At 49.4% G+C, this 27310-nt stretch overlaps 1 protein-coding gene across 5 annotated transcripts in view; it reads right to left on the bottom strand.

Moving 5' to 3' along the window:
• DHDDS (dehydrodolichyl diphosphate synthase subunit) overlaps positions 1-27310 on the bottom strand; it is a 178596-nt gene that overhangs the window by 136009 nt on the left and 15277 nt on the right. For all 5 annotated transcript variants that reach the window (XM_075333894.1, XM_075333893.1, XM_075333892.1 and 2 more), the window contains one exon: positions 15154-15296. In XM_075333894.1, the coding sequence (XP_075190009.1) occupies positions 15154-15197 (44 nt within the window). In that variant the 5' untranslated portion in view covers positions 15198-15296. The remainder of the gene's footprint in view (positions 1-15153; positions 15297-27310) is intronic.

The raw sequence follows: 27310 nt of genomic DNA on the forward strand, positions 1-27310 counted from the left end.
TTTCTTCAATTTATATGCAGAAGCTATTTTCAGGAGGCTTGGACTTACCTTAAATGTAGACCAAATCAAAATTGCTGCATGAATCATCAACAATCCTAACCCTTTCATCGCCGGGCGAGTTTTCATTTTCATTTTTTCCTCCCCTTCATCAAAGGGCCATATTTTTTTTTATTTTTCCTTCAACATTGCCAGATAAGTTATTTTTTGTGGGACAAGTTGTACTTTTGAATGACACCATTAATTTTATCATATAGTGTACTGGAAAAAAAAAAGGAAAAATATCCAAATTTGGAGAAATAGTGAAAAAAAGTAAAATTCTACAATGTTTTTTTTTTTTTTTTTATTCCCCATGTTCACTATATGGTAAAACTGACGCGTCAGTATGATTCCTCAGTTCGGTATGAGTTCACAGATACCAAACCTGTATACTTTTATCTAAGTGGTGAAAAAAAAAATCTGAAATTTGTCCAAAAAATGAATAGCTCTTTTGTTGCCATGTTCCGAGACCCGTAGAGTTCTCATTTTTCAGGATCTAGGGCTCAATGACTGCTTATTTTTTGCATTTTGATCTGACTTTTTAATTATACTATTTTTTTGTAATGTGCTGTTTTGATCGCCTGTTATTGTATTTTAATGCAATGTTACCGAAACCAAAAAAAACGTAAATTTTGGCGTTTGAAAAACTTTTTCTCGCCAAGCCGTGTACCGATCAGACTAATTGATATTATATTTTGATAGAGTGAGCATTTCTGAACATGGCAATACCAAATGTGTGTCTTTTTTTATTCTTTAAATTGTTTTATTTTCAATGGGGCAAAAGGGGGTGTGATTTCAACTTTGACCTTTTAGGTTTTTATTTTTTCATACATTAAAACTTTTTTTTTTTTTTTTTTTACATTTTTTATTGCTATTACTCATCCCCCTAGTGGACTTTATGGCTACTCTATCTGATCACGTCTCCTAATAAGAGCGATGCTGCAGCATCGCTCTAATCAGCCGAAACGCTCATCTCCTGTGAGTGCTGGCGCTCTGTCGGCTCTCACAGGAAGTGAGTCATGGTAGCATCAGGGGTCATCAGCTGACCCGCCGCTACCATGACAACATATTGGCGAACCGTGATCGCGTCACAGAGCCACCGATTGTACCAGAGAACAGCGCAATCCCCGCAGCGGCCCTTTAAAAAAAAAAAAAAAACATTGTCATTGTGCAATCTAAGGGGTTAACAGGCAGTGATCAGATCAGCAGACATGGGCGTGGAATACCACAGGCTCACTGCTGGAGCTCACGGTAACTGGAGGGAGGTGACCAAGGACGTACCAGTACATCCTTGGTTAAGGGGTTAAATACACAGATGATACAACATTGATAGCAACATGCATAGATGGAAGGAAGGACTTATTAGGCTGTCACCACACTGTAATTTATTTAACAACTAAACTGCACCTTCCGGCAGCAAAACGCAATGTATGGCAGAAAACAAAAAACACGTGGGGTTTTTTTGTTTTTTTTATTAGTGACATCAGTGGCTGGAATGGCTAAAAAAAGAAAAAAAAATGCTGGACAAAAATGCACAGAAAATAGACATGATGCAGCTATTTTTGTTAACCCAAAACTGCAGGCAAAAAAAAAAAAAAAAAGCAATTTGCACGCAGCATTTCTGAATTCTCAGACTTTGCTGGGAGAAGGAAAAACAAGCAGTTTTGTGCAACAAATTGCACCAAAAAAACATGCTTGAAAGCTCTAACATGGGAAGCCTGCTCAACACAAAGAAGATAAAAATAAATATTGATTCTGACAGGTACGGCTGGAACACATTTTAGATGAACGGCAACCAACTGGAACTTGTAAAGGACTTCAACTTACTCGAAACAATGATCATGCAAGATGCAGTGACTACACCGGAAGTCAATAGCAGAATAGCTATAGGCAAATCAGCAATGAAGTCAAGGTCTTCAAATAGAGGAACATTTCACATGGCTTGTACATAGCCTGGTCTTTTCTGTAGTAACTTAAGATGAGCGGAACCCGAACAGTAGTTAAGAGTTGGTACCGAACACAGACTTAAAAATAAATAAATAAGTGTTGGTGTTCATGTATGCTGAACATTTGAACGAGCATCTGTGTTCTGGTATGCTAGGCCCAGTGCAAGCCACATGCACTGTTTGAATACCTCGCACTGGAGGTTAAAACCATTGTAAGGCTGGAGTCACACTTGAGATTAACTCGCACGAGTGCAATGCGAGAAAATCTCGCATTGCACTCGGACCAATGTTAATCAATGAGGCAGCTCCGATCTGCTATTTTTTTCTCAGTTCAAATCGGACTGAGAAAAAAAATTGCAGCATGCTGTGTTTTGGTGAGTTTAACGTGCGAGTCACTCCAATGAAAGTCTATGGGTCCGTGAAAAAAAAATGGATGTCACACGGACGGCACACACACCATCCTAGTGACATGCGTTTTTCTAAATACATTTACCGCATGTTGCAGAAAACACTGGAAATGAGTGAGGTCTGTCGATGTCGGTCAATCTCTATCTCTGTCAGTCGGTCGGTCGGTCTCTCCCTCTCCCCCCTCTCTCATACTCATCGATCACTGGCGCAGCGCTGCACGGCTGTCACAAAGCTCCTGCAACTTTTCCTCTTTTGAAAAAGCCAGCCGCTCATTATTCCATCTCGTATTCCCTGCTTTCCCCGCCCACCGGCGCCTATGATTGGTTGCAGTGAGTTGTCACTCAACGTGGGGGCGTGTCCGACTGCAACCAATCATAGGCGCCGGTGGGCGGGTCTATATCGTGCAGTAAATTAAATAATTAAAAAAAAAATGAAGTGCGGTTCCCCCCCAAATTTCATACCAGCCAGGGTAAAGCCATACGGCAGGAGGCTGGTATTCTCAAGATGGGAAGCGCCACGTTATGGGGAGCCCACCACCCTAACTATATCAGCCAGCAGCCGCCCGGAATTGTCGCATCCATTAGATGCGACAGTCCCGGGACGGTCGCATCCATTAGATGTGACAGTCCCGGGACTGTACCCGGCTCATCACGAATTGCCCTGGTGCGGTGGCAATCGAGGTAATAAAGAGTTAATGGCAGCTATGGGCTGCTGCCATTAAGTCCTAGATTAATTATGGCAGGTGTCTCCCTGAGATACCTTCTATGATTAACCTGTAAGATAAAGAAAATAAAAAAGACATACACCAAACAATCCTTTATTTGAAATAAATGACAAAAAAAAACAAAAAAAAACCACCCTCTTTTACCACGTTATTAAACCCCCAAATACCCCTCCAGGTCCGGCGAAATCCACAGTGGTCCCACAACGCTTTCAGCTCTCCTACATCAGAAGCTGACAGGAGCTCCCCGCAGCGACTTAGGTGAGTCGCGCTATCAGCGATGACGTCACTCAGGTTACCCGCGGCCACAGATCTCAGCGGGAGGACTGCAGCTGTGGCAGCGGGCAGATCACTTCAGTCACTCAGAGGATTTGCGGTCACCGGTGAGACCTTCACCGGTGACCGAAAATCAGACCATGACACACAGACAGAGCCGCGGGATGACAATGAAGTCGGGTGAAGTTCATCCGACTTCATTCTGATCCCGCGGCTCTGTCTGTGTCTGCTGTCAGCGGCCATGTAGCGGAGCTGAATGGCAGATGATATACAGTGCCTACAAGTAGTCTTCAACCCCCTGCAGATTTAGCAGGCTTGATAAGATGCAAATAAATTAGAGCCTGCAAACTTCAAACAAGAGCAGGATTTATTAACAGATGCATAAATCTTACAAACCAACAAGTTATGTTGCTCAGTTAAATTTTAATACATTTGCAACATTGGGTCAATTATTATTCAACTCCTAGGTTTAATATTTTGTGGAATAACCCTTGTTTGCAATTACAGCTAATAATCGTCTTTTATAAGACCTGATCAGGCCGGCACAGGTCTCTGGAGTTATCTTGGCCCACTCCTCCATGCAGATCTTCTCCAAGTTATCTAGGTTCTTTGGGTGTCTCATGTGGACTTTAATCTTGAGCTCCTTCCACAAGTTTTCAATTGGGTTAAGGTCAGGAGACTGACTAGGCCACTGCAACACCTTGATTTTTTCCCTCTTGAACCAGGCCTTGGTTTTCTTGGCTGTGTGCTTTGGGTCGTTGTCTTGTTGGAAGATGAAATGACGACCCATCTTAAGATCCTTGATGGAAGAGCGGAGGTTCTTGGCCAAAATCTCCAGGTAGGCCGTGCTATCCATCTTCCCATGGATGCGGACCAGATGGCCAGGCCCCTTGGCTGAGAAACAGCCCCACAGCATCATGCTGCTGCCACCACCATGCTTGACTGTAGGGATGGTATTCTTGGGGTCGTATGCAGTGCCATCCAGTCTCCAAACGTCACGTGTGTGGTTGGCACCAAAGATCTCGATCTTGGTCTCATCAGACCAGAGAACCATGAACCAGTCTGTCTCAGAGTCCTCCAAGTGATCATGAGCAAACTGTAGACGAGCCTTGACATGACGCTTTGAAAGTAAAGGTACCTTACGGGCTCGTCTGGAACGGAGACCATTGCGGTGGAGTACGTTACTTATGGTATTGACTGAAACCAATGTCCCCACTGCCATGAGATCTTCCCGGAGCTCCTTCCTTGTTGTCCTTGTGTTAGCCTTGACTCTTCGGACAAGCCTGGCCTCGGCACGGGTGGAAACTTTCAAAGGCTGTCCAGGCCGTGGAAGGTCAACAGTAGTTCCATAAGCCTTCCACTTCCGGATGATGCTCCCAACAGTGGAGACAGGTAGGCCCAACTCCTTGGAAAGGGTTTTGTACCCCTTGCCAGCCTTGTGACCCTCCACGATCTTGTCTCTGATGGCCTTGGAATGCTCCTTTGTCTTTCCCATGTTGACCAAGTATGAGTGCTGTTCACAAGTTTGGGGAGGGTCTTAATTAGTCAGAAAAGGCTGGAAAAAGAGATAATTAATCCAAACATGTGAAGCTCATTGTTCTTTGTGCCTGAAATACTTCTTAATACTTTAGGGGAACCAAAACAGAATTCTGGTGGATTGAGGGGTTGAATAATAAATGACCCTCTGAATAAACTTTTCACAAATTTAAAAAAAAAAAAAAAAAAAAAAAAGAAATAACATTCTTTTTTGCTGCAGTGCATTTCACACTTCCAGGCTGATCTACAATCCAAATGTCACAATGCCAAGTTAATTCCGAATGTGTAAACCTGCTAAATCTGCAGGGGGTTGAATACTACTTGTAGGCATTTTAGCTGCTGAGAATAAAAACGGATCCCATACGGATCACATACAGATTGCACATGAACTACAATCATGAAAAAAAAAAAAAAAAAAAAAAAAAAAAAAAAAAAAAAAATCACAGAATCGCATTGCTGTTGCATTGCACACGGATTAACACTCGGACAGAGCTCATGCTACTTTCTAGCATGAGAATCGATCCGATTTTACACTCGCAAGTGTGACTCCAACCTAATTGATGAAGAATGTGCAAAGAAAAGAAAAAAAAAAAAAAAATACCCCGCTTTCCCACCTCCAGAGGTGTTCTGTTGATGGCTGGCTACATGTGGGCAGAGAGCCGAACTGCGCAATGACTTCCAATGGGGCTCAGGTCAAGTCCGGGTCCCGACCTTAACTTTATAACTTGTCCAACCCAAACTTCAACAGATCCGCTCATCTCTAGTTACTACTACCACTACTAACATATGGCTATAAAATCTGGAAGATGAAAAAACAATACAGAAGAACAATCATCAACGCCTTCGAAATGTGGTGCTGAAAAAGGATGTTATAAATACCAAAGATGGGAAAAAGAGCAAACAAATCAATTTTGGAACAAATCAAGCCAGTCTTGTCACTTGAAGCAAGGATCACCAAGCTTTGACTTGCCTACTTTGAATACATCAGATGAAGAGAGCCGTCACTGGTGAAGGGCATCAGGGCCAGAAGAATAGAAGGATTACAAGGCAAAGAGGAAGACCAGTAACCGGATGGCTTGATACAATCAAGATAATGGTGGAGAAGACCCTGGTGGACCTATCTAGGCTTGGACAAAATCAATCTTCTTACAGATTGTTCATCCATCAAGCCGCCGTGGCTCAAGATCGATCTGAAGGCCATTAAATACATAACTTCCTAACAAAAAAGTTATATGTTTCAAAGATGATGCTGATGTAACGTAGCAATATGGAAAATTAACTATTATGCATGATACAACTGTGGTTTATAGACATAAAATGTAATAGATTGAAAATTGCTAAATATTCAACATTTTTCAACAAAATTCAGATATTTTCACTAATAAACAAAGAAATAGCGATCTAAATTCACCACTAACATGCTTGTACTAACATGAAGTACAATCTCACAATCACTGGGATACGCTGGAGTATTCCAGAGTTCTTACCAAATAAATTGATTGGTGAGAATTGTAAAATTTGGCCTGGTCAGGAAGGTGAAAACAGGCTGGGGAGTGAAAGGTTTAAAGGGAACCTGTCACCTCGAACATAAAGTCCAATCTGTGGACATGTCAGCATGGTAGAGAAGAGAAGCTGAGCAGAATGACAAAGATTTGTTAGAATATATTCAGTATAACTTGTATTTTATTCATTGAACTCCCTGGTGTTCGAATGCATATACAAGTGCACCTCAATAAATTAGAATATCCTCAAAAAGTTAATTTATTTCAGTAATTCAACGCAAAAAGGATAACGCATATATCATATACAGTCATTACAAAGAAAGTGATCTATTTCTGTTAAATGTTGATGGCTATGGCTTACAGCCAATGAAAACCCAAAAGTCAATCACAAAACACCTGCAAAGGCTTCCTAAGCATTTAAAATGGTCCCTTTGTCTGGTTCAGTAGTAGTACACAATCATGGGGAAGACTGCTGACTTGATAGATGTTCAGTAGGCACTCATTGACACAATCCACAAGGAGGGTAAGCCACAAAAGGTCATTGCTAAAGAAGCTGGCTGTTCCCATGCATATTAATGGAATGTTGAGTGGAAGGAAAAAGTCTGGTAGAAAAAGGTGCACAAGCAACCGGGATAACTGCAGCCTTGATAGGACGGTTAAGAAAAGGTCATTCAAAAATTTGGAGGAGATTCACAAGGAGAGGACACACAGACGTATCCAGGATATGGGCTACAAGTGTCGCATTCCTTGCGTCAAGCCACTCATGACCAATAGACAATGCCAGAAGCGTCTTATCAGGGCCAAAGAGAAAAAGAGAACTGGACTATTGTTTTAAGATAAAAGTAAAGTTTGCATTTCATTTGGAAACCAAGGTCCCAGAGTCTGGAGGAAGAGTGGAGATGCACACAATCAAGGCTGCTTGAGGTCTAGTGGGAAGTTTCCACAATCAGTGATTGTTTGGGCAGTTATGTCATATGCTGGTGTAGGTCCACTGTTTCATCAAGACCCAAAGTCAGCGCAGCCATCTACCAGGAAATTTTAGAGCACTTCATGCCTCCCTCTGCAGACGAGCTTTTTGGAGATGGAAATTTAATTTTCCGGCAAGACTTGGCACCTGTGCATACTGCCAAAAGTACCAATACCCAATAATAACTAATGTATCACTGTGCTTGATTGGCCAGCAAACTCACCTGACCTAAACTCCATAGAGAATAGGGGTATTGTCAAGAGGAGAGAGACACCAGAACCAACAATGCAGATGAGATGAAGGCTTCTATCAAACCAACCTGGGCTTTCATAATACCTCAGCAGTGCCACAGGCTGATTGCCTCCATGCCACGCCACAGTGATGCACTAATTCATGCAAAAGGAGCCCCAACCAAGTATTGGGTGCCTTTACTATAAATACTTTTCAGTAGGCCAACATTTGAGTTTAAAATCATTTTTTCAGTTGGTCTTATATTATTTATATTATATTCTAATTTTCTGAGATAATGACTTTTGTGTTTTCATTGGCTGTAAGCCATAATCATCAACATTAACAGAAATAAACACTTAAAATAGATCACTCTGTGTGTAATGACTATATAATTCATGCATTTCACTTTTTGTATTGAAATACTGAAATAATAGGAATTACAACCTACCGGTAATGATGTTACCAGGAGCCCATCATGACAGCACCACAGGAGTTGCTTCTTTGACCTCTACAGGGACAGGAAAACAAGAGGTTAAAAGCCCTTCCCATCCCAACCTCCTCAGTGACTTTTCCAAGTACCACACAAAATGGGTACAACACAATTTTATTATTGCTTCCTTCATATAATGTTAAGTTCACATTAAGTATAAAGAATTTAAGGGAGGGAAATAAGGCTGCTGTCATGATGGGCTCCTGGAATCATCATTACTGGTAGGTTGCAATTCCTCTTTTGCAGGTCGCCACATGACAACACCACTGGAGAATATCAAAGTAATCCATTATCAGGGGGGACCACAGCTTAAAGCACCTTCCTACCGAACAGGGTCTGTTGGTTGGTTAGGATATCTAACTTGTAATGTTTGCAGAACGCTTTTGGGCCTGATCATGTGGCTGTTCTACAAATATGTTCAATTGAGGCACCTGCTTTTTCCGCCCACAAGGTGGATAATGCTTTAGTCAAGTGGGCCCTATGGTTTACCGGAGCGTCTTTACCTACATATAGGTCAAAGCTATAGCGAATTTGACCCACCATGATAGGGTTGCCTTGGCAGCCTTCCTACCTCGATTTTTTTCCCTGAACTGAATAAATAGAGAAGAGTCCCTCTTCCAGTTCCGGGTGGCCTCCAAATAGGCCAGCACTGTCCGTCTGACATCCAGTGAATGTAAGCGTTGTTCCTTTTGGTTTTCGTAGCTGTGGCAGAAAGATGGCAAGACTACTTCCTGCTCCAGATTGATGGAGACTACCTTAGGGTGAAAGGTTGGATCCAACCTCAGGATTATGCGATCGTCCAGGGCCTGCAGTTACAGATCTCTAGCCGTTGTTACTGCAACCAGGAACACCATCTTGAATGACAACTTCTCAACCGAGATCTGATCAATGGGTTCTAGGGTCCAAAGTCCGTTCAGAACCAGGCCCAGGTCCCAAGGAGCTACTGTGGATCTTACAGTGGGTCTCAATCTCTGGATACCCCTCACAAACCGTAAGACCCACGAATGGGATGCTAGTGGTGCATCAAAGAAAACGCTAAAGGGCAGAGATCTGAACCTTCAGAGTATTTGGTTTTAGTCCCTTGCGGAAGCCCATGTGAAGAAAATCCAAAAGCTTGGGAATATTCGGGTGTGCACTGTCCACCGGTTCCTCTCCTAGGAATGTGCAGAACTTTCACCAGATTCTTCTGTAGATGGTCCTTGTTACCGGTTTCCTGCTCGCCTGGAGGGTGGAAATAACTGCATCTGACAGGCCCTTCTTCCTCAGGAACCTCCTGTGATGGTGGGATATGGTGTACTGTGTATTATGTTGTGTAGGTTCGTATTTTACGCTTGGTTCACTGTCCATTATTTGTATTGCTTATGTGTACATTGTATTGTCTGTCGATAATTACCCCCTGTAGTGTTCCTGTCCCCAAGTCTAGGGGAGGGGGCCTGAGATCCACCTACTGTAAACTCTCTGCTTACCTGGGGGATTTGTCAGTCTGTTTGAGAACTTCAAGAGTGAAGCAGGAAGATTGAACCTCTGAGGGAAAAGCTGCGGCTCCCCAAAGAGACCTGGACATTTATCGCTTATTGGATTATATTCATATTTCTGGACTAATTTTACCCTCTGTATGATGTATTATGTTATGGACCGTTTGATTTGCTTGGAATAATGTCTATTGGATTGTACAGCCATCTCTCGCTCTGTTGATTGTGTGATATGGGAGAAGGACCCGGTCACACCTCCCTTCAGGATCCAGGCCGACAAGTGTAGGTAATGTAGGCCTAGGTGACGAACTGGTCCCTGGCTGAGGTGATTCTCCCTCAGGTGAAGGAACACAGGGTCTCCTACTGCAGGGGTTTTCAGTAACGAGAACCAGCTCCTCTTCGGCCAATAAGGCGCCATTAAAATTACTTTGGCTCCGTCCTGCTGAATCTTCCTGAGGACTCTGGGAATCAACGGGACAGGAGACGAGGCGTACACGAGACTCATGTCCCAGGTCTGAGCCATGGCATGGCGTAGTTGGATGGTCTCCTGGGTCCAGGGAAAATAATTTCCTTGTCTTTGCATTTCTTTTGGAGGCGAACAGGTCAACTTGGGGGGACACCCCATCTGTCGACCAGACTCTGAAATACTATTTTGTCTAATTCCCACTCTGAGGGATTTATCGTGCGCCTGCTGAGGTAGTCCGCTAGGTAGCTTTCTGATCCTTTCAGACGGACAGCGGAGATGGGTATCACTGATCATTCGTCCCAATGAAAAATCTTCGTTGCCAGAGTTTCTATAGGGGGATGTCTCGAGCCTCCCTGATGCCGGAGAAACAACACCACCGTGATATTGTCATATAAAACCCTGACGTGTTGATTCTGGAATAGGTCTCGATTCCTCCTGAGGGCTTGCCAGACAGCGTTCACCTCTCTAAAATTCGAAGACATGTTCATCATATGTACTGGCCACTCTCCCTAGAAGTAACTGGACCCTACATAGGCCTCCCAACCCGTCTGACTGCCGTTAGTAGTAAACGTGACACAGGGAGAGCAATCCCAGGGAACTAAGATCTGCAGGTTCGTCCAGTACATCCACTACCTCAGATCCTCTTTGATATGATGAGGTAAACTGATCCTGCTGTTCAAGGACCACCGGGAGGTGGCTGTCGTGGTCAGGATCAGCTTCTGAAGGACACTGGAGTGGAACTGACTCCATCTGACACATGGGATGCATGATGTCATGAGGCCGAGAACGCTCATCGCTTCCCTAATCGTGCACCTGCTCTTCTGTCGGAAGATCTGGATTCTGTTCCTGATCGACTCTGCCTTCTGTGATGGTAGAAAGGAAGTTCTTGAGTCGGAGTCCAGCAAAATTCCCAGAAAGATCTTCCTGGTTTCTGCCAGGAGACTGGACTTGTGGGCATTCACTAGCCAACCTAGTGACTGAAGTTGTCGTAAGGTAGTGGCAATACCCAGAGACATTTACTTCTGAGAGTCCGCCACCAATAGAAGAAGATCGTCTAGGTAGGGCACAATCGTCACATCGGTTCTTCTGAGATAGGCGATTACCTCTGCTATCACTTTTGTAAATGTTCTGGGAGCAGAAAACAGGTGGAATGGTAGGCACCGGAACTGAAAGTGGAAAATCGTTCCCCCTTTCTCTAGGGCAAACTGTAGGAACCTTTGGGCTTTTGGATGGATGGCTATGTGATAATAGGCATTTTTTAGGTCTATCGTTGCCATGACGCAATTTGTATTGAGAAGAGGGATAGTAGACTTTATGGAGTCCATGCAATTTTTTTTGTAACAAACCCACTGGTTTAGAGGTTTTAAATTTATAATTGTACGGTGTGACAGGGTATGCGACAGAGCAGTGAGGGACGCCAGGCCAAGGAACAATCCAAAAGGGCTTTATTGGAACCACAAAGAAAAAGCACGAAACATAAATATAAATCCTAAAGTCTGCAAGGAGTCCACAACAAGCAAAAGATCCAGGGGCGCCTCCAGGTATTCCAACGCCAGGGAAAATATGGCAATGGTCCTTATATGAGTTCCTTGAGTCCAACAGGGTGAACAACAAAACACAATCCCACGTGGCCACTGATCTCCAGTCTGTAACAGTCCATACACAGGCTCTAGGATCCAGCCTCAGCTATAGATCCTAGTCCTTCTCCAGCCGAGATGCAACTAACTGACCTAACATGGGTCTCATTGTTCTTCTCTCCTAGGATCAGCCCCTAAGGTGGGTCCAACTCCGCCTGGACATTTGATACATGAATGGACTTTAGACTCCTGGCTCTGTTCTGTTTACCAAGTTTTGGATTTCAGACGTCCCATGCTAAGAAGAACAAGCAATCCACCACCAGTAGTACATACAGGACAGTCAAGGAGAGACAGACTATTACACCATGAGCACAGGCGGGGGAGGACACACCGTTACATACGGAATTTACCTGATAGTTTTTTTTGTTTTGTTTTGTTTTTTTTTTTTACAGAGAAAATGGTTGAGTAGTGACCCTGAAATTGTTCCAGAACAGGAAGTACTGCCTGTGTTTGTAACAAGGTTTCTACATCCGTCCAGAGACTGTTGGAAACAGACCTGGATCTGGGCTTTTTAAGGACAAACGTTTTGGGAGCAATATGTGAAAACTTAATCTGGAGGATCCATGGATTGGAAAATATGTTTCTCCACTCTTCCAGAAAACCACACAGTCTCCTGCCTATGTACATGGCGTCAGGACCTATCTGGTCTTTTCCTGGAATCAAAATGGGGATACTTATCCTTCCCCCCCTTTTGGATAGCTCCACTTCCCTGTTTTTCCTTTTCTCTTGTAATCCTGCCCCTTGAAAGATCGAAACCTATGAGAGGGTAGAGACCTCCGAGGTTTTTCCTATGGAAATCCTCCTTTTTTTATCTGAAGCTATCTCCAGAATGTCACCTAACAGGGGCCCGAAGAGCCGGAGACCTTACAAGGGAAAGGAACATAGTGCCTGAAAAAATAAGCTATCCCCTGACTATGGTGGAAGCCATATAACCCGGCGGGCCGAATTAGTTAAGGCATCATTCCTAGCAGGAAAACCTAACAGACTCTAAAAGGGGAATGGACTCTAATATAGCTTCTCTAGGGGACTCGTTCCTGATCTGAGCCTCTAGATGAGGGTTCCCCAACTCCAGTCCTCGAGGGCCGCCAACAGTGCATGTTTTCAGGATATCCTTAGCATTGCATGGGTGTTGGAATCATCAACTGTGCAGGTGATTAAATTATCACATGTGCAATACTAAGGAAATCCTGAAAACATGCACTGTTGGCGGCCCTTGAGGACTGGAATTGGGGACCCATGCTCTAGATCATCCAACCACCTAGACATAAGATGGCTTTACACGCTACGATATCGTTAATGTTTTATCGTCGGGGTCACGTTGTTAGTGACGCACATCCGGCGTCATTAACGATATCGCAGCGTGTGACACTTACCAGCATCCTTAAGCGACCTCAAAAATGGTGAAAATCGTTCACCATGGAGAGGTCGTCCCAAACTCAAAAATCGGTAAGGGTTGTTTAGCCATGTTGTTCATCGCTCATGCGGCATCACACATCGCTGTGTGTGACACCGCAGGAGCGAGGAACGTCTCCTTACCTGCCGCCGGCCACAATGCAGAAGGAAGGAGGTGGGCGGGATGTTACGTCCCGCTCATCTCCGCCCCTCCGCTTTGATTAGCCGGCCGCTTAGTGACGTCGCGGTGACGCCGAACTTCCCTCCCCCTTGAGGGAGGGATTGTTCGGCAGTCACAGCGCCGACACCGACCAGGTAAGTGCGTGTGATGTTGCCGTAGCGATAATGCTCGCTGTAGCAGCGATCACACGATATAGCATGTGCGACGGGGGCGGGTACTTACATGCTCGATATCGCTAGAAATTGCTAGCGATATCGTAGCGTGTAAAGCCCGCTATAGACCTTGCCACTGAAGTAGCAACTATATAAGTTTTGTTAGTGGCTGACGATGCTTCCCAAGCCTTCTTCAAGAGTCCATCTGCTTCCCGGTCCATCGGTTCTGCAAGTCCAGAAGAGTCCTCAAATGGAATGGAAGTCTTTTTAGCCACCTTCGCTACAGGGACATCAATCCTCCCATGCCTTGATGCCCTGAGGTTAAAAGGGAAGACAAGCTCTGAAGTCCCGGGGAATCACCAGCTTCTTTTCAGCCTCCTCCCATTCTTCCATGATTATGGCCCAAACATGATGATTAACTGGGAAGACTGTCTTTGGGATCTGAGGCCCCCGAACATTTCCTCCTGGATGGATTGTGGTTTCTCAGTCTCCTCCAACATCATGGTCTTTCGGACTGCCCTTAGAAGGTCATCTGTATCGAGAAGCCGCATGGGGTTCTTGTTGGGGTATCACGCTGGACATTGCCGTCTGCACTTCTTCCCGAATCATCGACCTCATATGTGTCAGGAAGGACTTCTGTTCCTCCGAGAAAAGTTTGGCAATACAGGCGTCACAGAGCTTTTTAGTACAGGTGTCAGCTAAAATCCCATTACTTACTGCACACCTTTTAGATTTTCCTGACGACTTAGCCTCTTTTTTAGGGATGTGCCAGAGCCCGTACAGGAACCTCCACCTTGAAATATACTACCCCCAGCTGGGCGAATCCAGTGGAACTGGCACTCACTTGACCTGGGGAACATCAAGGGAAACGTCTGAGGGGGCACCCTCATCCAATATTAGGCTTGTTCAGGAATCCTGTACACAGTCTGTCCTGAGGGAATACTGACGGTGTCCCTTTACCTCCCCACAGGTTTTTATTACCTTATACGAGTGCTTCCAGGTCCTAGTCCTGCCTTCTGAGTTACGTGGTGGAACACTTGCCGCCTTCCAGGAGTTGCGCTGACCAAGAACCGGAAGTGTGACCAATATTCTTCTGCACATCCGTGGAGGTGAGTCCCAGCCTGGAACGCATGCGGAAGCGGCTAGCGCCGGGTGCTCCACCGGAGAGGCCGAGGGACCTCTCCTCGAGAGGTGTCCGCCTGGGGCTGCTTGACAGGCCGGAAGGAGAGAGCCCCCCCTGATCCACCGACGGTAAGGTCTGTTGCGTCCGTCCTGTACAGGAATAGGAAAAACACTGAGGAGGTTGAGATGGGAGGGGCTTGTGTTTTCCTATCCCTGTAAAGTCAAAGGAACAAGTCCTGTGGTGCTGTCATGTGGCGACCTGGAAAAATTAACTTTGAGGATATTCTAATTTATTGAGATGCACTTGTAAGCTAAGTGAGCGGTTCTACTCAATGTGACAGCTATCTCTGCATGCACATTCACAAAGGGAAGGCGGTGCATCACTGAATAGGATCACCCACTTGCCTTATATGCATACACAAAATAGGGATTTCAGGGTTATTGAATCTTTTCCTGCAAAAAAGTAGATCAAATGGATCAGTTTATACTGCACTATAACATGTTGCCTTCAAATCAGATAACATTTCCTTTTAAAGCCAGCAAGCTAAAATGAAGCATTCATTTTTCTATTGCTTTCATTACCCAGTGCTTAAGTAATCAACTTTTAAATGCTCTTACTTCTCTTCAAGAAGACGTGTGAACTTCTGGCGAGCTAGTTCCATAAGGCCATCCACCTCTTCTTTAGAACGCTTGAAATTCTCAATGCTAAAAGCATACACTGTCACCTCACAAATTCCCAGGTTTAAACACCAACGCAATGTCTACATAACGGGGAGAAAACTTGTGTTACTGTATGCCTAATTAAGAGTTCACACACAGTTTTAAAATAAAAAGTTAAAAGAATAAAAGCATAGAGAAATGTCTCCCTTGTATAGCCACTCTTTTTTTTTTTTTAACTGAATACCACAGTACTCAAGAATTGCTGTGCATTAATCAGAGACAGCAGCAATGCTGAGGTTTGTACTCATGTGAGTGACAGGGTTGGTAAGTATAATCAAATAAAGCTTGGCTTCGATTGTGACAAATGTTATAGAGGCTACAAAAATATATTAGACAAAAAAAACAACCATTATTTTTTTATAATATTACTGATATTAAAAAGAAGCTTTTGGCATCATTAGATTTAAAAAAAAATAATAATATTTTAGCTTTTTTAGTATTACCAGCTGGGAGAAATCAAATAAAACAAACAAAACAAAAAAAAAACAAAACAAAAAACAAACAAAAACTAATGTTCATATTAAACATATCTGGTGACACATTCACATTAATCTATCTATATATAATTGCCTTAGTCTGTCTGTCTGTCTGTCTTACTCCAAAATTGTGTCCTTACGGTGACACAAAGCTGATTGGCCGCTGGGCTCGCCATGGCCCCGCCCCCCACACGGATTGGCCTCTCGCCCCGGCTCTCTGCAGGCCCCGCCCCCCTCACGCAATGCACGCTCGCTCTGGCCCAACTGACACGGAGCTCCGACTCCCAGGTGAGTACACACACATCAGATCACACTCACTCTCACACACACCTCACACATCACATCCACACACTCACAACATCCTGGGATATCGCTTGCTTCTACACCGGCTCCGTCACGATACCAGCAGCGCCAGACATAACCTTGCGATGCTGAGATCTTGACGGAGCCCGTGAACGCTGGTAACCATTATACACATCGGGTAACTAAGGTCCCTTAGTTACCCGATGTGTATCATAGTTACCAGTGTACACCGGCTCCTGGTACACATGTGCAGGGAGCCGGCATTATACTCCTCTCCCCCCAGGACTACTCCTCCTATTACAGTCCTCCTATTATACTCCTCTCTGAGTATAATAGGAGAACTATTATAGCATGGGGGATGTAGCACGATGGGGGGTGCGCAGCATGGGGGATGTAGCACGATGGGGAGTGCGCAGCATGGGGGATGTAGCACGATGGGGGGTGCGCAGCATGGGGGATGTAGCACGATGGGGGGTGCGCAGCATGGAGGATGGAGCACGATGGGGGGGTGCGCAGCATGGGGGATGGAGCACGATGGGGGGTGCGCAGCATGGGGGATGGAGCACGATGGGGGGTGCGCAGCATGGGGGATGGAGCACGATGGGGGGTGCACAGCATGGGGGATGGAGCACGATGGGGGGTGCGCAGCATGGGGGATGGAGCACGATGGGGGGTGCGCAGCATGGGGGATGGAGCACGATGGGGGGTGCGCAGCATGGGGGATGGAGCACGATGGCGGGGTGCGCAGCATGGGGGATGTAGCACGATGGGGGGTGCGCAGCATGGGGGATGTAGCACGATGGGGGATGTAGCACGATGGGGGATGCGCAGCATGGGGGATGTAGCACGATGGTGAGTGCGCAGCATGGGGGATGTAGCACGATGGGGGATGTAGCACGATGGGGGATGTAGCACGATGGGGGGTGCGCAGCATGGGGGATGTAGCACGATGGGGGGTGCGCAGCATGGGGGATGGAGCACGATGGGGGATGTAGCATGATGGGGGGTGCGCAGCATGGGGGATGTAGCACGATGGTGAGTGCGCAGCATGGGGGATGTAGCACGATGGGGGGTGCGCAGCATGGGGGATGGAGCACGATGGGGAGTGCGCAGCATGGAGGATGTAGCACGATGGGGGATGTAGCACGATGGGGGGTGCGCAGCATGGGGGATGTAGCACGATGGGGGGTGCGCAGCATGGGGGATGGAGCACGATGGGGAGTGCGCAGCATGGAGGATGTAGCACGATGGGGAATGCGCAGCATGGGGGATGTAGCACGATGGTGAGTGCGCAGCATGGGGGATGTAGCACGATGGGGGATGTAGAACGATGGGGGGTGCGCAGCATGGGGGATGTAGCACGACGGGGGGTGCGCAGCATGGGGGATGTAGCACGATGGGGGGTGCGCAGCATGGGGGATGTAGCACGATGGGGGGGTGCGCAGCATGGGGGATGTAGCACGACGGGGGGTGCGCAGCATGGGGGATGTAGCACGATGGTGAGTGCGCAGCATGGGGGATGTAGCACGATGGGGGGGTGCGCAGCATGGAGGATGGAGCACGATGGGGAGTGCGCAGCATGGAGGATGGAGCACGATGAGGAGTGCGCAGCATGGAGGATGGAGCACGATGAGGAGTGCGCAGCATGGAGGATGGAGCACGATGGGGGGTGCGCAGCATAGGGGATGGGGCACGATGGGAGGTGCACACCTCCCCCCAACACACACACACACACAGGGAACCACTAACACCGCCATACACACACACACACACACACACACACACAACGCTGGACACACACAACACCCAACACACAAACACCGCGGCATACATAAATATACGCACATACCGCACAACACACACATTGCACAAAACATACCTCCCCCAAAACACACCACACCCACACAAATCGCGCAACACACAACGCGACAGACACACAGCGCTCCACAAACAACGCAACACACATACAACACCGCTCTCACCCCCCGCCACACCCAGACAACACCCAGAACATGTACAGCGCCCTACACAAACACTTGGTAACTACACACAACATATATATATATATATATATATATATATATATATATATATATATAAATAATATATAATATATATATATATATATCTCTATATCTATAACAAAAATCATACATGAACTACAGAATACGTAAATTCTAGAATACCCGATGCGTAGAATCGGGCCACCTTCTAGTCTATATATAATTGCCTTATTCTGTCTGTCTGTCTTGCTCCAAAATTGTGTCCTTACAGTGACAACCGTCGGATTGGCCGCTGGGCTCAGCCTGGCCCCGCACCTCCCACACGGATTGGCCGCTCGGCTCCGCCCCCGCATGGATTAACCGTTTGGCCAGGCCCGCTCCCCGCACGCGATGCCCGCTAGGCCCCGCCCCCCCGCACGCGATGCCCGCTAGGCCACACCCCCGCACGCGATGCCCGCTGGCCCCGCTCCCCGCACGCGATGCCCGCTGGCCCCGCCCCCCGCACGCGATGCCCGCTGGCCCCGCCCCCCGCACGGATTAACGTTTGGCCAGGCCCCCCGCACGGATTAACCGTTTGGCCAGGCCCCCCGCACGGATTAACCGTTTGGCCAGGCCCCCCCGCACGGATTAACCGTTTGGCCAGGCCCCCCGCACGGATTAACCGTTTGGCCAGGCCCCCCGCACGGATTAACCGTTTGGCCAGGCCCCCCGCACGCGATGCCCGCTAGGCCACGCCCCCCGCACGCGATGCCCGCTAGGCCACGCCCCCCGCACGCGATGCCCGCTAGGCCACGCCCCCCGCACGCGATGCCCGCTAGGCCACGCCCCCCGCACGCGATGCCCGCTAGGCCACGCCCTCCGCACGCGATGCCCGCTAGGCCACGCCCCCCGCACATGATGGGCACCTGTACACCCCCCCCCAGGACTACTCCTCCCATTATACTCCTCTTTCCCCAGGACTACTCCTCCCATTATACTCCTCTTTCCCCAGGACTACTCCTCCCATTATACTTCTCTTTCCCCAGGACTACTCTTTCCCCAGGACTACTCCTCCCATTATACTCCTCTTTCCCCAGGACTACTCCTCCCATTATACTCCTCTTTCCCCAGGACTACTCCTCCCATTATACTCCTCTTTCCCCAGGACTACTCCTCCCATTATACTCCTCTCTAAGGGGTTCGCAGCATGGGGGATGGAGCACGATGGGGGGGTGGACCACGATGGGGGGGTGCAGCACGATGGGGGGGTCCACACCTCCCCCCAAAACACACACACAGCCACACACCGCACAACACACCACACACACACACACACACACACTGGGAACCACAAACACCGCCCTACACAGACACCCAACACACAAACACCGCGGCACACACAAATATACGCACATACCGCACAACACACACACTGCACAAAACATACCTCCCCCCAAAACACACGCACGCACTCCACACACACACAAACTGCGCAACACACACAGCACCACACACAAACAACGCTACAGACACACAGCGCTCCACAAACAACGCAACACACAAACAACACCGCTCTCACCCCCCGCCACACCCAGAACATTTACAGCGCACTACACAAACACTTGGTAACTACACACAACAAATAACACATATACATATATACACTATATATATATATATATATATAAATAACAAAAAAATCATACATTAACTACACAATACCCGATGCGTAGAATCGGGCCACCTTCTAGTCTCTATCTAATATATATATATATATATATATATATATATATATATATATATATATATATATATATATATATATATATATATATATATATATATATATATATATATATATATATATATATATATATATATATATATGTATGTAATTGCCTTATTGTGTGTGTGTGTGTCTGTCTTGCTCCAAAATTGTGTCCTTACGGTGACACAAAGCTGATTGGCCGCTGGGCTCGCCATGGCCCCGCCCCCCCGCACGGATTGGCCGCTCACCCAGGCTCCGCCCCCCCCCCCCCACAGATTGGCCTCTCACCCCGGCACCCTGCAGGCATTGGCAACTCGGCCACGCCCCTCACGCAATGCACGCTAGCTCTGGTCCCACCCCCCCCACGCATTCCCTGAAACGACACTGTCACGGACCCACGACTCCCAGGTGAGTACTGTACCCCGGGAGCCCACATCAGCGTACGCCGCCAAACCAGCCGACACATACCCTCGCATTGCTGGGGCTGGCCGGCGTATGCTGGTGTGGGCTCCCGTGCGAGCGGGGGACGAGATACGCTGGTAACCATGGTAGCATAGTTACCAGCGCATCAAGGTCCTGCAGCGGCGGAACATACACACACACACACACACACTCACACATCAGATCACACACACACTCACACATCAGATCACACTCACACCATCAGATCACACTCACACCATCAGATCACACTCACAACATCCTGGGATATCGCTTGCTTCTCGGCGGCGATACTGTGGAGTGACCATCCAGGACCTGCCGGAGGATCACATGGCCAGAAGCATGTGGTATCTCCGGATGTTGTGAGTGTGAGCGCGTATGTGCGATATCGTCAATGTGTGTGTGCGCGTGAGTGTGTGCGTGTGCATGTGGTGTGTGTGTGTGGTGTGTGTGGTGTGTGTGTGTGTGGTGTGTGTGTGTGGTGTGTGTGGTGTGTGTGTGTGTGGTGTGTGTGTGTGTGGTGTGTGTGTGTGTGGTGTGTGTGTGTGTGGTGTGTGTGTGTGTGGTGTGTGTGTGTGGTGTGTGTGTGTGGTGTGTGTGTGTGTGTGTGGTGTGTGTGTGTGGTGTGTGTGTGGTGTGTGTGTGTGGTGTGTGTGTGTGAGAGTGTCGGCAGAGGAGCACGGCGTGCTGGAGGAGGCAGGCTGATGCTGGGGACAGAGAGGCGCTGATGCTGGGGACAGAGAGGCGCTGATGCTGGGGACAGAGAGGCGCTGATGCTGGGGACAGAGAGGCGCTGATGCTGGGGACAGAGAGGCGCTGATGCTGGGGACAGAGAGGCCGATGCTGGTGCAGCATGGCGGATGGAGCACGTTTGGGAGTGCGCAGCATGGCGGATGGAGCACGTTTGGGAGTGCGCAGCATGGCGGATGGAGCACGTTTGGGAGTGCGCAGCATGGCGGATGGAGCACGTTTGGGAGTGCGCAGCATGGCGGATGGAGCACGTTTGGGAGTGCGCAGCATGGCGGATGGAGCACGTTTGGGAGTGCGCAGCATGGCGGATGGAGCACGTTTGGGAGTGCGCAGCATGGCGGATGGAGCACGTTTGGGAGTGCGCAGCATGGCGGATGGAGCACGTTTGGGAGTGCGCAGCATGGCGGATGGAGCACGTTTGGGAGTGCGCAGCATGGCGGATGGAGCACGTTTGGGAGTGCGCAGCATGGCGGATGGAGCACGTTTGGGAGTGCGCAGCATGGCGGATGGAGCACGTTTGGGAGTGCGCAGCATGGCGGATGGAGCACGTTTGGGAGTGCGCAGCATGGCGGATGGAGCACGTTTGGGAGTGCGCAGCATGGCGGATGGAGCACGTTTGGGAGTGCGCAGCATGGCGGATGGAGCACGTTTGGGAGTGCGCAGCATGGCGGATGGAGCACGTTTGGGAGTGCGCAGCATGGCGGATGGAGCACGTTTGGGAGTGCGCAGCATGGCGGATGGAGCACGTTTGGGAGTGCGCAGCATGGCGGATGGAGCACGTTTGGGAGTGCGCAGCATGGCGGATGGAGCACGTTTGGGAGTGCGCAGCATGGCGGATGGAGCACGTTTGGGAGTGCGCAGCATGGCGGATGGAGCACGTTTGGGAGTGCGCAGCATGGCGGATGGAGCACGTTTGGGAGTGCGCAGCATGGCGGATGGAGCACGTTTGGGAGTGCGCAGCATGGCGGATGGAGCACGTTTGGGAGTGCGCAGCATGGCGGATGGAGCACGTTTGGGAGTGCGCAGCATGGCGGATGGAGCACGTTTGGGAGTGCGCAGCATGGCGGATGGAGCACGTTTAGGAGGTGCGCAGCATGGCGGATGGAGCACGTTTGAGAGTGCGCAGCATGGCGGATGGAGCACGTTTGGGAGTGCGCAGCATGGCGGATGGAGCACGTTTGGGAGTGCGCAGCATGGCGGATGGAGCACGTTTGGGAGTGCGCAGCATGGCGGATGGAGCACGTTTGAGAGTGCGCAGCATGGCGGATGGAGCACGTTTGGGAGTGCGCAGCATGGCGGATGGAGCACGTTTGGGAGTGCGCAGCATGGCGGATGGAGCACGTTTGGGAGTGCGCAGCATGGCGGATGGAGCACGTTTGGGAGTGCGCAGCATGGCGGATGGAGCACGTTTGGGAGTGCGCAGCATGGCGGATGGAGCACGTTTGGGAGTGCGCAGCATGGCGGATGCAGCACGTTTGGGAGTGCGCAGCATGGCGGATGCAGCACGTTTGGGAGTGCGCAGCATGGCGGATGCAGCACGTTTGGGAGTGCACACCTCCCCCCAAACACACACACACACACACACACACACGAGCGCGCACTGCACAACACACCACACACTGGGAACCACAAACAACTGCCCTACACAGACACCCACCCACACACACAGACAATGCTGCACACACACACAAACCCCGCGGCACACACAAATATACGCACATACCGCACAACACACACATTGCACAAAACATACCTCCCCCAAAACACACCACACACACACAAGCCGCGCAACACACACACACAACGCTACAGACACACAGCGCTCCCCAAACAACGCAACACACATACAACACCGCTTTCACCCCCCGTCACACCCAGAACATGTACAGCCCCTACACAAACACTTGGTAACTACACACAACACCATCTATATATCTATATCTATAACAAAAATCATACATGAACTACACAAAACGTAAATTCTAGAATACCCGATGCGTAGAATCGGGCCACCTTCTAGTCTATATATATATAATTGCCTTATTCTGTCTGTCTGTCTGTCATGCTCCGAAATTGTGTCCTTACGGTGACACAAAGCTGATTGGCCGCTGGGCTCGCCATGGCCCCGCCCCCCCACACGGATTGGCCTCTCGCCCGGCTCTCTGCAGGCCCCGCCCCCCTCACGCAATGCACGCTCGCTGTGGCCCAACTGACACGGGGCTCCGATTCCCAGGTGAGTACACACACATCAGATCACACTCACTCTCACACACACCTCACACATCACATCCACACATCACAACATGCTGGGATATCGCTTGCTTCTACACCGGCTCCGTCAGGATCCCGGCAGCGCCAGACATAACCTTGCGATGCTGGGATCTTAACGGAGGCCGTGAAAGCTGGTAACCATTATACACATCGGGTAACTAAGGTCCCTTAGTTACCCGATGTGTATCATAGTTACCAGTGTACACCGGCTCACACTCACTCTCACACACACCTCACACACACATCACATCGCATCCACACATCAAGGTCCTGCAGCTGCGGAACATACATAACATAACAGCACACACATAACAGCACACACACATAACAGCACACACACACACACAAATCAGATCACACTCACTCACACACACACATCACATCGCATCCAAATACTCACAACATCCTGGGATATCGCTTGCTTCTCGGCGGCGATATTGTGCTGTGAGCTTCCAGGACCTGACGGAGGATCACATGGCCAGAAGCATGTGATATCCCCGGATGTTGTGAGTATCAGCGCGTATGTGCAATATCGTCAGTGTCTGTGTGTGTGAGTGTATGCGATCGGGTGTTGTGTGAGTGGATGCGATCGGTTGTGTGTGTGAGTGGATGCGATCGGTTGTGTGGGTGAGTGGATGCGATCGGGTGTGGGTGAGTGTCGGCAGAGGAGCACGGCGTGCTGGAGGAGGCTGGGAGCAGAGAGGCTGATCTTGGGGAAGGCTGGGAGGAGAGAGGCTGAGCAAACGTGCTCCATCCGCCATACTGCGCACTCCCCATCGTGCTGCATCCCCCATGCTGCGCACTCCCAAACGTGGTCCATCCGCCATGCTGCGCACTCCCAAACGTGGTCCATCCGCCATGCTGCGCACTCCCAAACGTGCTCCATCCGCCATACTGCGCACTCCCAAACGTGCTCCATCCGCCATACTGCGCACTCCCAAACGTGCTCATCTCGCCATACTGCGCACTCCCAAACGTGCTCCATCCGCCATACTGCGCACTCCCAAGCGGATGGAGCATGATGGGGGGTGCGCAGCATGGCGGATGGAGCACGTTTGGGAGTGCGCAGCATGGCGGATGGAGCACGTTTGGGAGTGCGCAGCATGACGGATGGAGCACGTTTGGGAGTGCGCAGCATGACGGATGGAGCACGTTTGGGAAGTGCGCAGCATGACGGATGGAGCACGTTTGGGAGTGCGCAGCATGACGGATGGAGCACGATGGGGAGTGCGCAGCATGGCGGATGGAGCACGTTTGGGAGTGCGCAGTATGGCGGATGGAGCACGTTTGGGAGTGCGCAGCATGGCGGATGGAGCACGTTTGGGAGTGCGCAGCATGGCGGATGGAGCACGTTTGGGAGTGCGCAGCATGGCGGATGGAGCACGTTTGGGAGTGCGCAGCATGGCGGATGGAGCACGTTTGGGAGTGCGCAGCATGGCGGATGGAGCACGTTTGGGAGTGCGCAGCATGGCGGATGGAGCACGTTTGGGAGTGCGCAGCATGGCGGATGGAGCACGTTTGGGAGTGCGCAGCATGGCGGATGGTGCACGATGGGGAGTGCGCAGCATGGCGGATGGTGCACGATGGGGAGTGCGCAGCATGGCGGATGGACCACGTTTGGGAAGTGCGCAGCATGGCGGATGGACCACGTTTGGGAGTGCGCAGCATGGCGGATGGACCACGTTTGGAGTGCGCAGCATGGGGGATGCAGCACGATGGGGGGTGCGCAGCATGGGGGATGGAGCACGATGGGAGGTGCACACCTCCCCCCAACACACACACACGCGCACTGCACAACACACACACACTAGGAATCACAAACAACGCCCTACACAGACACCCACACACACAGACAACGCTGCACACACAAATATACGCACATACTGCACAACACACACATTGCTCAAAACATACCTCCCCCAAAACACACCACACCCACACAAACCGCACAACACACACACACAACGCTACAGACACACAGCGCTCCACAAACAACGCAACACACGCAACACACATACAACACCGCTCTCACCCCCCGCGACACTCAGAACATGTACAGCGCCCTACACAAACACTTGGTAACTACACACAACAATATATATATATATATATATATATATATATATATATATATATATATATATATATATATATATATATATATATAACAAAAATCATACATGAACTACACAATACGTAAATTCTAGAATACCCGATGCGTAGAATCGGGCCACCTTCTAGTATATATATATAATTGCCTTATTCTGTCTGTGTTTGTCTGTCTTGCTCCAAAATTGTGTCCTTATGGTGACAAACAGCGAATTGGCCGCTGGGCTCGCCATGGCCCCGCCCCCCCCGCACGGATTGGCCGCTCGCCTCGGCTCCGCCCCCTCGCACGGATTGGCCTCTCGCCACGGCCCCCTGCACGCATTGGCAACTCGGCCACGCCCCGCCCCCCTCACGCATTGCACGCTCACTCTGGCCCCGCGCCCCGCACGCATTCCCAGAACCGACTCCCAGGTGAGTGCTGTACCCCCGGGAACCCACATCAGCGTACGCTGGTGTGGGCTCCCGTGCGAGCAGGGGGCGGAGTACGCTGGTAACCATGTAATATTGTAGCATGGTTACCAGCGTACACCGGCTCCCAGGTGAGCGCATCAAGGTCCTGCAGCGGCGGAACACACACACACACACACACACACCAGATCACACCCCTCACACACACACCACACACCACACACACACCACACACCACACACCACACCACACACCACACCACACACACAACCCCACACACACACCTCACACACACACACACACACACACATCACATCGCATCCACATACTCACAACATCCCGTGATATCGCTTGCTTCTCGGCGGCGATCCTGTGCGTGCAGTGATCTTCCAGGACCTGCCGGAGGATCACATGGCCGGAAGCATGTGGTATCTCCGGATGTTGTGATTGTGTGAGCGCTGTGCGATATCGTCAGTGTGTGTGTGTGAGTGTATGCGATCGGATGTGTGTGTGTTCTGATGTGTGAGTGTGTGTGTGAGTATGCGATCGGATGTGTGTGTGTTCTGATGTGTGAGTGTATGCGATCGGATCTGTGAGTGTCGGCAGAGGAGCACGGCGTGCAGCACAGCTGCTGGGACCGCCAACCGGTGGGCACAGGGAGAAGTGGGGTGTGTGTGTGTGTGTGCGCGTGTATACTGTCTGATGTGTGACTGGAGCACGATGGGGGGTGCGCAGCATGGGGGATGGAGCACGATGGGGAGTGCACACCTCCCCCCAAAAAACACACACACACACACACACACACACACACACACACACACACACACACACACACACTGGGAACCACAAACACTGCCACACACACACACACACAAACACCCTACACACAAACACAAATATACGCACATACCGCACAACACACACATTGCACAAAACATACCTCCCCCCAAAACACACACACACACCACACAAACCGCGCAACACACACACACACACACAACGCTACAGACACACAGCGCTCCACAAATAACGCAACACACAAACACCGCTCTCACCCCCCGCCACACCCAGAACATGTACAGCGCCCTACACAAACACTTGGTAACTACACACAACAACATCTATCTCTATATAAACAAAAATCATACATTAACTACACAATACGTAAATTCTAAAATACCCGATGCGTAGAATCGGGCCACCTTCTAGTATATATATATATTTGCCTTATTCTGTCTGTCTTGCTCCAAAATTGTGTCACCGTGTCAGTGTCGTTACAGTGACAACTGTCGGATTGGCCGCTGGGCTCGGCCTGGTCCCGCCCCCCGCATGGATTAGCCGCTCGCCACAGCCCTCCGCATGCATCGCCCGCTCCAGCGTACAGCGGCTCCCGGTACACATGTGCAGGGAGCCGGCATACGCTGACGCCTCACCCCCGCCCCCGGCGGACATAACCTTGCGATGCTGGGATCATGACGGAGCTGGTGTACGCTGGTAACCATGATACACATCGCGTAACTATAGGAAGCACTTTCCTTAGTTACCCG

This window comes from Anomaloglossus baeobatrachus, chromosome 2 (assembly GCF_048569485.1).
Source record: "Anomaloglossus baeobatrachus isolate aAnoBae1 chromosome 2, aAnoBae1.hap1, whole genome shotgun sequence".
In the NCBI taxonomy this organism is placed as follows: Eukaryota; Metazoa; Chordata; class Amphibia; order Anura; family Aromobatidae; genus Anomaloglossus; species Anomaloglossus baeobatrachus.